This window comes from Schistocerca gregaria, chromosome 3 (genome assembly GCF_023897955.1).
Source record: "Schistocerca gregaria isolate iqSchGreg1 chromosome 3, iqSchGreg1.2, whole genome shotgun sequence".
Lineage (NCBI taxonomy): Eukaryota > Metazoa > Arthropoda > Insecta > Orthoptera > Acrididae > Schistocerca > Schistocerca gregaria.
The window spans coordinates 383,096,414-383,110,129 of NC_064922.1; the positions used below are offsets into that span (position 1 = coordinate 383,096,414).

Below are 13,716 nucleotides of genomic sequence, written 5' to 3' on the forward strand. Positions count from 1 at the left end.
TGTTTTTAACAGGCTAATGTACACAACAGCTTGGCGGTGAGACTGTGTACTGAAATCTTAAAACATCCTGAAAACTATTATAACAAAGTTTACCTTAAGACACTTGTCAACCTTTCATTGTCCTTGAATGATGTTCTTCGTGAAGATTTGAAGAACCTTGCTGAACAGATGCATAAGGTAAGATGATGATTAACCATTACTGTCTGTTATGGCCAGAACGACATTCAGAGTATTACTGATGTTGTAAGAACATGTAAAATAAAAATCAAACCATGAAATTTGAAAGTACACCCACTAATGATGCAATCTCAGCTGTAAGAACTTGCGTATACAGTATTAATTTCATATCGTATGTTACTGATGACTGGACCTTGTCTCCAAAGCACTTGGAAAGCGTATCCTACATTAGGAAGCCAGCTGTTGTAAAAATTGTTTTGGGGAAACAAAATGAAATAAGAGAATAGTGTTGTAAGAAATTAATATATAGCTACATAATGAAATTTTCACTATGCAGCGGAGTGTGTGCGCTGATATGAAACTTCCTGGCAGATTAAAAGTGTTTGCCGGACCGAGACTCGAACTCGGTACCTTTGTCTTACGCGGGACAAATGCTGTACTAACTGAGCTACCCAAGCACGACTCACGAACCATTCCCACAACTTTAATTTCACCAGTTACAATTACATAATTGGTTGGTTATATACATAATAGTGAAATTATAAAAATAGATGGAAGTTAAAGGTGACAGACATACTAAACTGCTAAGTCCAATTGCAAACAAAAATTGGTGGAATTAAAGAACAGTACTCATAAGCCTAATTTTAAAAATTACTGACATTCGTGGCTCAAATGTATTTTGCTGACCACAAGATCACCGAGTGCTATAGAGAAGAAATAATGTCAATTATGTTATTAGAAAGGTAATTTAATGCAGGTTTTAAGTAAAATAAGAATGCTGAAAGGTAGATGGAAATGAAGTTGTCATGTGCATAGGAAAAAGAGAGATAAATATTAGGACAAGGCAGGAGAGTTAAAAGGCTTCATGTAGTCAGGCCAGGATGATGGTGCAGAAACGCTACACTTGCGAGCATCAGATAGCGTCTCTAACAGAGGTAGCATGTGCATTACTCAAGCTGTGGGCACATTGACAGCAGATCCACTTATACATCACAGTGGTTAGATGAGACACTAATCACAACGAAAAAATATGTGCTGAAGCCAGAATTGTTGACAAGACAGTGTGTGGGAGGGTAGAGAGGCAGAGCGAGGAACGAAACCTGATGGTGACTGCCAAATCACTGTTATTAAATGAAAGATGTGAAAAGTTGCCTTAGCACTTAAATAGCCTGCAGTAGAAAGAGTATCCTTCTCTCCCCCCCTCTCCCCCTCCCCCCTCTCTCCCCCCTCCCACTCTCTCCCCCCTCCCCCCGCTCCCCCTCTCCCCCCCCCTCCCCGTCTCTCTCCCCCTCCCCCGTCTCCCTCCCCTGTCTCTCTCCCCCTCCCCTGTCTCTCTCCCCCTCCCCTGTCTCTCTCCCCCTCCCCTGTCTCTCTCCCCCTCCCCTGTCTCTCTCCCCCTCCCCTGTCTCTCTCCCCCTCCCGTCTCTCTCCCCCTCCCCTGTCTCTCTCCCCCTCCCCCGTCTCTCTCCCCCCTCCCCCGTCTCTCTCCCCCCTCCCCCGTCTCTCTCCCCCCCTCCCCCGTCTCTCTCCCCCCTCCCCCGTCTCTCTCCCCCCTCCCCCGTCTCTCTCCCCCCTCCCCCGTCTCTCTCCCCCCTCCCCCGTCTCTCTCCCCCCTCCCCCCGTCTCTCTCCCCCCTCCCCCGTCTCTCTCTCCCCCCCTCCCCCGTCTCTCTCTCCCCCCTCCCCCGTCTCTCTCTCCCCCCCTCCCCCGTCTCTCTCTCCCCCCCTCCCCCGTCTCTCTCTCCCCCCTCCCCCGTCTCTCTCTCCCCCCTCCCCCGTCTCTCTCTCCCCCCTCCCCCGTCTCTCTCTCCCCCCTCCCCCGTCTCTCTCTCCCCCCTCCCCCGTCTCTCTCTCTCCCCCCTCCCCCGTCTCTCTCTCTCCCCCCTCCCCCGTCTCTCTCTCTCCCCCCTCCCCCGTCTCTCTCTCTCCCCCCCTCCCCCGTCTCTCTCTCTCCCCCCTCCCCCGTCTCTCTCTCTCCCCCCCTCCCCCGTCTCTCTCTCCCCCCCTCCCCCGTCTCTCTCTCCCCCCCTCCCCCGTCTCTCTCTCCCCCCCTCCCCCGTCTCTCTCTCCCCCCTCCCCCGTCTCTCTCTCCCCCCCTCCCCCGTCTCTCTCTCCCCCCTCCCCCGTCTCTCTCTCCCCCCCTCCCCCGTCTCTCTCTCCCCCCTCCCCCGTCTCTCTCACCCCCTCCCCCGTCTCTCTCCCCCCTCCCCCGTCTCTCTCCCCCCTCCCCCGTCTCTCTCCCCCCCTCCCCCGTCTCTCTCCCCCCTCCCCCGTCTCTCTCCCCCCCTCCCCCGTCTCTCTCCCCCCCTCCCCCGTCTCTCTCCCCCCCTCCCCCGTCTCTCTCCCCCCCTCCCCCGTCTCTCTCCCCCCCCTCCCCCGTCTCTCTCCCCCCCTCCCCCGTCTCTCTCCCCCCCTCCCCCGTCTCTCTCCCCCCCTCCCCCGTCTCTCTCCCCCCCTCCCCCGTCTCTCTCCCCCCTCCCCCGTCTCTCTCCCCCCCTCCCCCGTCTCTCTCCCCCCTCCCCCGTCTCTCTCCCCCCCTCCCCCGTCTCTCTCCCCCCTCCCCCGTCTCTCTCCCCCCTCCCCCGTCTCTCTCCCCCCCTCCCCCGTCTCTCTCCCCCCCTCCCCCGTCTCTCTCCCCCCTCCCCCGTCTCTCTCCCCCCTCCCCCGTCTCTCTCCCCCCTCCCCCGTCTCTCTCCCCCCTCCCCCGTCTCTCTCCCCCCTCCCCCGTCTCTCTCCCCCCTCCCCCGTCTCTCTCCCCCCTCCCCCCGTCTCTCTCCCCCCTCCCCCGTCTCTCTCCCCCCTCCCCCGTCTCTCTCCCCCCTCCCCCGTCTCTCTCCCCCCTCCCCCGTCTCTCTCCCCCCTCCCCCGTCTCTCTCCCCCCCTCCCCCGTCTCTCTCCCCCCCTCCCCCGTCTCTCTCCCCCCCTCCCCCGTCTCTCTCCCCCCCTCCCCCGTCTCTCTCTCCCCCCTCCCCCGTCTCTCTCTCCCCCCTCCCCCGTCTCTCTCTCCCCCCTCCCCCGTCTCTCTCTCCCCCCTCCCCCGTCTCTCTCTCCCCCCTCCCCCGTCTCTCTCTCCCCCCCTCCCCCGTCTCTCTCTCCCCCCTCCCCCGTCTCTCTCTCCCCCCTCCCCCGTCTCTCTCTCCCCCCTCCCCCGTCTCTCTCTCCCCCCCTCCCCCGTCTCTCTCCCCCCCCTCCCCCGTCTCTCTCCCCCCCTCCCCCGTCTCTCTCCCCCCCTCCCCCGTCTCTCTCCCCCCCTCCCCCGTCTCTCTCCCCCCCTCCCCCGTCTCTCTCCCCCCCTCCCCCGTCTCTCTCCCCCCCTCCCCCGTCTCTCTCCCCCCCCCTCCCCCGTCTCTCTCCCCCCCCTCCCCCGTCTCTCTCCCCCCCCTCCCCCGTCTCTCTCCCCCCCCTCCCCCGTCTCTCTCCCCCCCCTCCCCCGTCTCTCTCCCCCCCCTCCCCCGTCTCTCTCCCCCCCCTCCCCCGTCTCTCTCCCCCCCCCTCCCCCGTCTCTCTCCATGAAAATTTATGAGTATCGGTGTTTTTATTCTACTGAATGTAAGTGACAATTGAAGTAGCTTGTATTGTCTGTATTCCACAGACTGTCATCAGGTTGTTTACATGACATTTGCTATCTTGACACATGCAGTGTGCTTGAGTGTGTCGTGTGGGTCTAATGCAAAGCAGATAATGACACATCTGTAGAAGTGATACAAAGGGGGAAAATAAAATGATATCTAAATTTTTAAGTTGAATAGAAGCCCTTTACTGAAAATATGATCTGAATTCAAAGATTGTAGAGGATTGGAATTCAGACATTGTAGAAGATCTCTGTTAAAAAAGGAAATCTAGGTAGGGTATATATAGACAGTCTTTCAAAAGCAATTTGTGAGAGGGTTAATTAAGCTCTTCATCTTTCCCAAGTTAACTTCAATGGATACATATTATAAAAACTGTTTCTGCATGTTTGGGATAGTCAGATTTACAGTCTGAGATGAAAGTAATTAAACAAATTTGTGGTCATTTACAGATCATAAATTCTTCTTGTTACTAATTAAGTAGTCATTTTTTCTTCCTCCTCCTCTTCCATCTTTTTGTTCTTGTCGCAGCATTATTATTATTATTATTATTATTATTATTATTAAAAAATATTTGTTTGCTGTTGTATTCAGTGTTTTCCTAATGCTGTTTACTTTAGTGCAGCAAATATATTTTCTTATAAACTATTCGTTTCAGCTATAGTTTGGTGCAAATTGTAGATAGTTGCACATTTATGTGAACTATTTTCTGCTATTTATATTTTCAGGTTGTTCTTGAGAAGTCACTAATAAATTATGTGAAGAAGTTTGAGCAAATTTTGGAAAGAGGTCCTGACTCCCAATCAAAATTGACTGGTGGTGAAGTAAATGGAAATATGGAACACCCACAAGGCAATGATCTTCTCTCACTCAGTGGTGGCTCAGATGGTGAAATGAGTGAGGAAGAGGGAAAAACGCTGAAGAAGACAAAACGCACTGCAGATGCCACTACAAACAGAAAAAAGAAAACTAGGAAAACACAGAGTTCACCCCTAGAAATCGCAATTAGAGATGCGAGACGAGCCTTGAGTCTTGATAGTGAAGATGGAGACTTTATCGCTGTAAGTTCTTGAGCATAAGTGATACTTGGAATATTTTGAACTGAAACTACTGTATCAATAAGTGCCCAAATAGCTATGTGTTCTCAATCAGACATGAAGAAACAGTTGCCACAATGAGAACAAATGAATAATTATTTACTTTGGGTTATTGCTACCTTCCCCCACCCCTCCTGTTTAGGCGTTCGAGATTTGTCAGTGAACACCGTGGTAATGCACTTTTGATAAACTGCTGATGTAATTGAAAGTTGTGCTGTAGAGGGTTCCAAAACTTATATGCCGGTTGGTTTCAGTAATGTCACTGTTAAACTTTTGTTGTGATTGCCCAAAATGTCACCAGTAGTAGTAAGAAGTTTTAGAGCTAACTGTAGCATACCAGATTTGTTGATTCATTTTGTGTGTGTGATAACAATATTATAGTTAGTGATTTCTGTGTTGTGAAGAGTAGCAATTCTTTCAGTTTCTTTCTCTCAGTTTAGTTTGTTGCTACTAAAATCTGAAATAAAAGTGAGCCCATGGACTAATTCTTGAAATGACAAGATATGTATATCACATCTCTAATTTAGTATATAAGTTCTGTTTACCATTATCTTCATTTCTTTTGTTACAGGAAAGGGAGATGGATAGTGAATGTAATCTGCCTGTTGTTCATGAGGAATTGTTGACAGAAAATCAAAACAACATTTCTCCAGAAGTAATTTCGCCACAAGTGAGTTAATATCCATCTATAATTTCTTCAGACTATGACTCAGATGTATTAAGTGAAAATATCTTTAAATTTAAAGTGACTTATTTTTGTAAAATAATTTAAATTGTTCTAAGAGTAATTTAAGTGAATGCACAATATCTGTACTGCAAATACACATTCACACATGCATTTATATGAATAAGAATGACTGCTGTTTTACATAACCAGCTTCCTTTACTAAGTATATTGAAGACAGTTGGAACTAAGTAAAGGTATAATGTATTTCTCAATAAAGTATTTCTGTTGGTTTTCAGGTCGCAGAAGAAAATGTCATAGCTGATCAACCTGAGGGTGGTAATGAAACTGAAGCTAGCAAGAAAAGCAAAACCCTAAGCAAAAAAAATATTTCACAGCAAGTAAGTTTGATAAAATGCCCTCACATTTGTGTATGATTCAGTACGCACACTGAAATTTGATTTTAGGTTTTCCCAGCATACAGTGATCTTGAACTGCTCTTACATATGCAGCTCAGAAATCAATCGATTCCTTTCAAATACACTGTCATACTTCATACTGTGTCCTATAGAGAGGCAGTGCTCTGCAGCAGCTGGCAATTTTGGCTGGCACTTGTTTCTACTTTCGTTTTGAATACCAGGTCGTCCTTCAGAGACTTTAAAGCTTTGGTTGTGCATATTATGCACGATATTGTTTTTACAGAAAATTCTTCCAGTTTTAGCAAATGTGTTTCTCGTCAACATTAAATACGCTATTAGTATAGGTGTTTTACTCCTGTTTTTCCAAATACATGAAGGATATTCTCCTTTGGTGTCAGATTTGGAGATTGTTACATCCCTTTCTCCCAGAAAACTGATTTTAGGTGTTTTAACTCAGTAACCAGTCTGGTTTGATGAGAGCTTTCATAATCCCCGTATAGTAGTTCATTTAGAACACCTTCACACTGCAGTGGGTGAAGACAGTTGAAGTCATTTGAATTCAAATACAAATATGTATCTGCATATGGATTTGTTCCTGGGTGTCTTCAACTGGAAAATGTTGCAGTTGTCCATCATAAGAACAGTGGAAGACCTAGCATGAAAACTGAATGGGGCACTGCATAAGTATGCTAGCAAAGCAGTAACATTAGGAATATGGTGCGGTTTTTTTATCTGGCCATAATTGGAAAGCTTATAGTCCTAAAAAGTTTTTACTCAATCTGCAACTGTACAGTTACCAGTGCGTCCCAAAGACCTGCGGTAGGGCTGAGCATTTTTTTCAATAAATGAGGTGTGGCTATAAAATAACGTGACCAATGTCACGCATATGCCAGAGATGAAAGACCAATAGCTGTGAATCCTCCTCAGTCCAATGTGGCATCTGTGTTGTCCGTAGACAAATCATTGTAACACTGACTTTAATTTGTGCAAGAGCTGTTATTTTGTTTTGACAGAAAAAAATTATAAGTGCAAAAATAGAACAATAAATTGTCGTCAGCTTTACATGAAACTTGGAAAAACTGTTGCTGAAACCTGCCTTTGACTGTCAGTTAAGTACCTCATCAATTGCTAAAATTTTAGGAATTGCCAAAGAATGCGTAAGGCATATTTTACGTAGTCAATTTAAAATGAGGAAAGTGTGTGTGAAACTGGTGTCAAAAATTCTCACAATTAAACAAAAAGCAGCTCATGAAAATGTTTGTATTGATACTTTGAATATCATTGAAAATTATTGTAGTTTCTGGGCGAGAGTGATGATATTGGACTAACTTTGGGTTTTCACTGATGATGCAGAAACTAAATGCCAATCCATGCATTGGCAGGGCCGAATTCAATGAAAAAACCTCGAATGGCGAACAAAGATTCACAGCAATGATGGTAGTTATTTTCAATACGAATGATACTGTGTAACTCACTGAGTCCCTGAAGGTCAAACAAATAATCAGTATTACTACCTTGAGGTTCTTGCTCAACTCTATGAGCGAGGGGGGAAAAGAAAATCTGACATGTGGAAGAATGAGTCATGGGTTCTGCATCAGACAACACACTGTCTCATGCTACAAAGTCTGTTAAGAGGTTTCTAGTGACATACAGCATCACTGTGTTAGACCACCCATCTTATTTGTGTGACCTAGTGCCATGTGACTTCTATGTATTCACCAAGGCCAAATCTGCAGTAAAACGAATAAGATTTCAGTCCACTGAAGCAGCGAAATAAAAAGCTATGCATGTCATCAAGGAGCCCACAGAGAAGGACCTCCAGCATGGTTTCCATGAACGGAAAATTTATGTGAAGTTATTTTATAGCCACACCTTGTATTGGGTGCTTAACTAAAAGTACAAACTCTGCGAGGCAGTTCGCCGCACAGAGTTACCTCTATTTTAACTTGTAAGCATCTTACCACTCTCGATAATAAATACCTTTAAATGGTTTCAGCTGATGGCCTGCGTGAGGCGATATTCTGTGAATGATACTGACGTTAGTTAAGACTTGAACCCAGCAGTTAGTTGTAGAGTACTCTCCTTCTGCATTGCAGAAGGCAGTTTGTTCTGTATGAGGAGATAGTTGTTTGGTCACCTGTGGATTAGTAACACTAGCTTGATGGTCAGATTGACAATATGCAATTAGTTCGTAACATGGGGAATAGTAAATACTTTTAAAAAAAGCAGTGATTACCCCTTTCAACAGTTACCATAAAGCAATCATGCAGACACATATGTGACAGACAATTAAGTACTTTCTCTGTTGTGTCAAAAACTGATTATTGGTCATATTGCACCACAGTTACATTGTGTGAGCATTAAGAGGTCTGACATCTTAAAAAGCAGTAAAGTAGTCATTCACAGGAAATATCGTCATTGAATAACTATAGAGAACTTGAGAATGATTTATACAAAACATCTAGTTACAGGGCATGAGAATTGTCATCAGCCTGGTTAATGAAAAGTACTTCACGATGTTGTTGCTGTGGTCTTCATCTCCCAGTACCTACTGCAGCCTACATCCTTCTGAATCTGCTTAGTGTATTCATCTCTTGGTCTCCCTCTACAATTTTTACCCTCCATGCTGCTCTCCAATACTAAACTGGTGATCCCTTGATGCCTCAGGACATGTCCTACCAACCGATCCCTTCTTCTTATCAAGTTGTGCCACAAACTCCTCTTCTCCCATGTTCTATTCAATACCTCCTCATTAGTTACGTGATCTACCCATCTAATCATGAGCATTCTTCTGTAGCACCAAATTTCAAAAGCTTCTATTCTCTTCTTGTCCAAACTATTTATCGTCCATGTTTCACATCCGTACATGGCTACACTCCCTACAGATACTTTCAGAAACGACTTCCTGACACTTAAATCTATACCCGATGTTAACAAACTTCTCTTCTTCAGAAACGCTTTCCTTGTCGTTGCCAGTCTACATTTTATATCCTCTCTACCATCATCAGTTATTTTGCTCCCCAAATACCAGAACTCCTTTACTACTTTAAGGGTCTCATTTCCTAATCTAATTCCCTCAGCATCACCCGACTTAACTCGACTACATTCCATTATCCTCATTTTACTTTTGTTGATATTCATCTTATATCCTTCTTTCAAGACACTGTCCATTCCGTTCAACTGCTCTTCCAAATCCTTTGCCGTCTCTGACAGAATTACAATGTCATCGGCGAACCTCAAAGTTTTTATTTCTTCTCCATGGATTTTAATACCTACTCCGAACTTTTCTTTTCTTCCCTTCACTGCTTGCTCAATATACAGATTGAATAACATCGGGGATAGGCTACAACCCTCTCTCGGTCCCTCCCCAACCACTGCTTCCCTTTCATACCCGTCGACTCTTAACTGCCATCTTGATTTCTGTACAAATTGTAAATAGCCTTTCGATCCCTGTATTTTACCCCTGCCACCTTCAGAATTTGAGAGAGAGTATTACAATCAACAGTGTAAAAAGCTTTCTCTAAGTCTACAAATGCTAGAAATGTGGGTTTGCCTTTCCTAAATCTTTCTTCTAAGATAAGTCGTAGGGTCAGTATTGCCTCACGTGTTCCAACATTCCTACGGAATCCAAACTGATCTTCCCTGAGGTCGGTTCTATCAGTTTTTCCATTCGTCTGTAAAGAATTCGCATTAGTATTTTGCAGCTGTGACTTATTAAACTGATAGTTCGGTAATTTTCATATCTGTCAACACCTGCTTTCTTTGGGATTGGAATTATTATATTCTTCTTAAAGTCTGAGGGAATTTAGCCTGTCTCATACATCTTGCACACCAGATGGTAGTGTTCTGTCAGGACTGGCTCTACCAAGGCTGTCAGTAGTTCTAATGGAATGTTGTCTACTCCTGGGCCTTGTTTCGGCACTGTCAGTGCTCTGTCAAACTCTTCACGCAGTATCATATCTCCCATTTCATTTTCATCTACATCCTCTTCCATTTGTATGATATTGTTCTGAAGTACATTGCCCTTGTATAGACCCTGTATATGCTTTCCCTTCTTTGCTTAGAACTGGATTTCCATCAAAGCTCTTGATATTCATTCAAGCGGTTCTCCTTTCTCCAAAGGTCTCTTTAATTTTCCTGTAAGCAGTATCTATCTTACCCCTAGTGAGATAAGCCTCTACATCCTTACATTTGTCCTCTGGCCATCTCTGCTTAGCCATTTTGCACTTCCTGTCTATCTCATATTTGAGACTTTCGTATTCCTTTTTACTTGCTTTATTTACTGCACTTTTGTATTTTCTCCTTTCATCAATTAAACTCTATTAGCCCTCGACTTTTTACCTGCTTCATCCTCTGCTGCTTTCGCTATTTCATCTCTCAAAGCTACCCATTCTTCGTCTACTGTATTCTGTCCCCCATACTTGTCAATTGTTCCCTAATGCTCTCCCTGAAACTCTCTACAACCTCTGGTTCTTTCAACTTATCCAGGTCCCATCTCCTTAAATTCCCAGCTTTTTGCAGTTTCTTCAGTTTTAATCTATCGTTCATAACCAATAGATTGTGGCCAGAGTCCACATCTGCTCCTGGAAATGTCCTACAATTTAAAATCTGGTTCCTAAATCTCTGTCTTACCATTATACAATCTATCTGATACCTTTTAGTATCTCCAGGGTTCTTCCATGTATACAACCTTCTTTTATGATTCTTGAACCAAGTATTAGCTATGATTAAGTTATGCTCTGTGCAAAATTCTACCAGGCGGCTTCCTCTTTCATTCCTTGACCCCATTCCATATTCACCTACTATGTTTCCTTCTCCTTCTTTTCCTACTATTGAATTCCAGTCACCCGTGACTATTAAATTTTCGTCTCCCTTCACTATCTGAATAATTCCTTTTATCTCATCGTACATTTCACCAATTTCTTCGTCATCTGCAGAGCTAGTTGGCATATAAACTTGTACTACTGTAGCAGGTGTGGGCTTCGCGTCTATCTTGGCCTTTTTATTCATTATTAAACCACCTCCTGCATTATCCCTGTTTGATTGTGTATTTATAACCCTGTATTCACAAGAGAAGAGTAAGGATTTCGTCAGAAATAGCACACACACACACACACACACACACACACACACACACACACACACACACACACACACACACACACACACACACACACTCGTGCAAATACAACTCACACACGACTGCAGTCTCAGACAACTGAAGCCACTGTGCAAGCATCAGCCCATCAGTGCATGACAGGAAAATGGTAACTGGGTGGGGGTAAGGAGATGGCGGGGGCGGGTAGGCGGGGGGATAGTAGAGCAGGGGTGGCAGAGAATGAAGTGCAGGGGAGTGCACAGGGACGAGGTGGAGAGAGGGTTGGGCACCTATGTGCAGTCGGGAGGTTAGACATAGGGTGGGGAGGGGATGGGGATTAGTGGAAAAGGAGGAAGTAAAAAGACTGGATGCAATGGTGGAATGAGGGCTGTGTAGCGCTGGAATTGGAACAGGAAAGGGGCTGGATGGGTTAGGCAATGTCTAACGAAGGTTGAGGAGGCCAAGGTTGTTACAGGCTCATAGAATATATTGCAGGGAAAGTTCCCACTTGCGCAATTCAGAAAAGGTGGTGTTGATGAGAGGGATCCATATGGCACAGGCTATGAAGCAGTCATTGAAACAAAGGATGTAATGAATATAAATAATGGTTATAAATTAATAATGGGACAAATGTTTTGTTTCACAAGGTAGTATAAGATTCATCTGGGGTGGTAGTCAGAAAAAACACTGATGCATTTGAAGTGAGATTGTCATCAACAGCATTGTAGTGGATGGTGAACTCTGTATAGGGGTAGAAAATGTGTTTGAAGAACTTGAAGAACCCCACAATTATAAGGACAAACCTAATGTGTCCTCCTTGGCTTCATGCAGCTGCTCTTCAAGAGGTAACAGGAATTTAGCTTTCAGTTCTTTTACATGTTATAAAGTTTCCTGAAATCAGAGAGCATAGGCTAAAGTCATCCATTCAGCATCATCATTGAGTGACTGCTAGTATATTTTCACCTTTTTTTCAGTCAGTTGGCAAATACTTTGTTGACATCTTTCCTATTGGCTTCTGCCTCCGAGGGAAGTTTAATTGTACTGTGTCATAGTCAACCACATCACATATTTCTTCCAATGTATCACAACGTGCCAGTTTTAGTTTCTGTGGTAGTCAGTTGTTCACTAGAGGCTCCCATACAGGAAGGCCCCTTCGTGTTCAAGCGAAAGAACGATAGGTTGGGGTAGAGGGGTGACAAATAATGGGTTTCTTAAGTTTTTCCTAGACAGATTTCTGAGGCTTCAACAACCTTCCAAAAGAAGTACTGATGTTTTCCTTTGTTTGTGGCAAATCTGTTTTGAAACTAAAGCAAATACAAAGAAGATATGTCCTTAAAAATGACTTAAGTTTATATCTGTTTCTGTACTTGCAAAACATGACATGTTTGTGGTCATATAAGTTAGCGGGGTTGTAACATGTAGAAGCTCTGCAAATTTTCCAGTAATTTGTATTACTTTATTAATTTCTAGTACAACGTCTCACGAGTAAATACTCATTAACTATCATTGCAGGTATTTGGCTTCAGCAGGCAGCTTTCAAGACCTAGCTCTTCAATTTTACAGAGAAAAAGGTGCCATCAATAACATTGTTTGATCAACATCTGAAGATTTCTTGATTCGTCTTCATTCAGTATTTATGCCTGTTCAGGATCAATGTATGTGGAAAGTTTTTGCAGATCAGTATGCCGAATTGTGGAATTGCCAGACTGTCAAATAATCTCGAACCACAAGCTACAAAGGTTATTTTTCAATTGTGGTGATGGCTGTCGCTGATGCTTATGGCATGTTTATGCTGGCCGATGGTGGGAATCATGGAAAGAACAGCAACGAAGTGATACTTTACCACTCTTCATTTGGTTGATATCTCACAGAACATAAACTGAATTTTCCATATCGTACTTCTTCGCCAGGAAATTCGAATTATGAGATATTTCTCTACTACCTCATTGTGGAAGATACTTTCTCCTTTAATATCATACTTAACGCAGCCATTTCCTAAAATTGTTGAATTATGCAATACCTAGTTTTCAAATATGTACAGATCAGAAGTGTCAAATGCACTGTCGGGATGTTAACATTCAAATTTAGTGTGTTTGAGGGGTCAGCCGCATAAAACAAGGACTGCATTGTAACAATAGTAAAATAATGGCTTGTGTGCTGCATAACTTTATTTGCTTTCGTGAAGATAAGTTCAGCACCCATTAATTTTTATCAGGTGTCACGCGGCTGTGCCAGCAATGGCGGGAGTACCTTGGAGGAGCCATCATCACAGTCACAGGCTGTTGATTTATAAATCAAGTTGGTTGTTTGCTGCTATGCTTTTTACGGGTATGTTCAAAATGGTACACTAACGGGGTGCAGGGCAGCAGTGTTGACGTTTCGTATGCAATATGTTGAAACTGCTAGGTTGGCAATGTCGTTAGTACATGTATAGGGACAGTAAATGTGCAGATGCATGTGCTCCAACAAAGAGTGCCAATTGAAAGACTTCTTGTGGCCGCCTGTTTTCATTAAATTGCAAGGCTCAAAATAATTTTAGAGGCACTGTATTTGTGTCTACACATCAGTAATAAAGAAGAGGAAAATATCCACATTAATTTATTATTCTTTCCTCACTTCACAAAAATTGTTTCTATGGTAGAACACAGGAATAAAGGCCTCTAGGTTCACATCCATCTCCTTTGCCCAGCATG

General features: G+C 44.3%; 1 protein-coding gene across 2 annotated transcripts in view; it reads left to right on the forward strand.

Moving 5' to 3' along the window:
• LOC126355018 (condensin complex subunit 3) overlaps positions 1-13,716 on the forward strand; it is a 196,918-nt gene that overhangs the window by 157,063 nt on the left and 26,139 nt on the right. For both annotated transcript variants that reach the window (XM_050005161.1, XM_050005162.1), the window contains exons 17-20: positions 13-177; positions 4,474-4,806; positions 5,414-5,512; positions 5,806-5,907. In XM_050005161.1, coding sequence (XP_049861118.1) covers positions 13-177; positions 4,474-4,806; positions 5,414-5,512; positions 5,806-5,907 — 699 coding nt within the window. The remainder of the gene's footprint in view (positions 1-12; positions 178-4,473; positions 4,807-5,413; positions 5,513-5,805; positions 5,908-13,716) is intronic.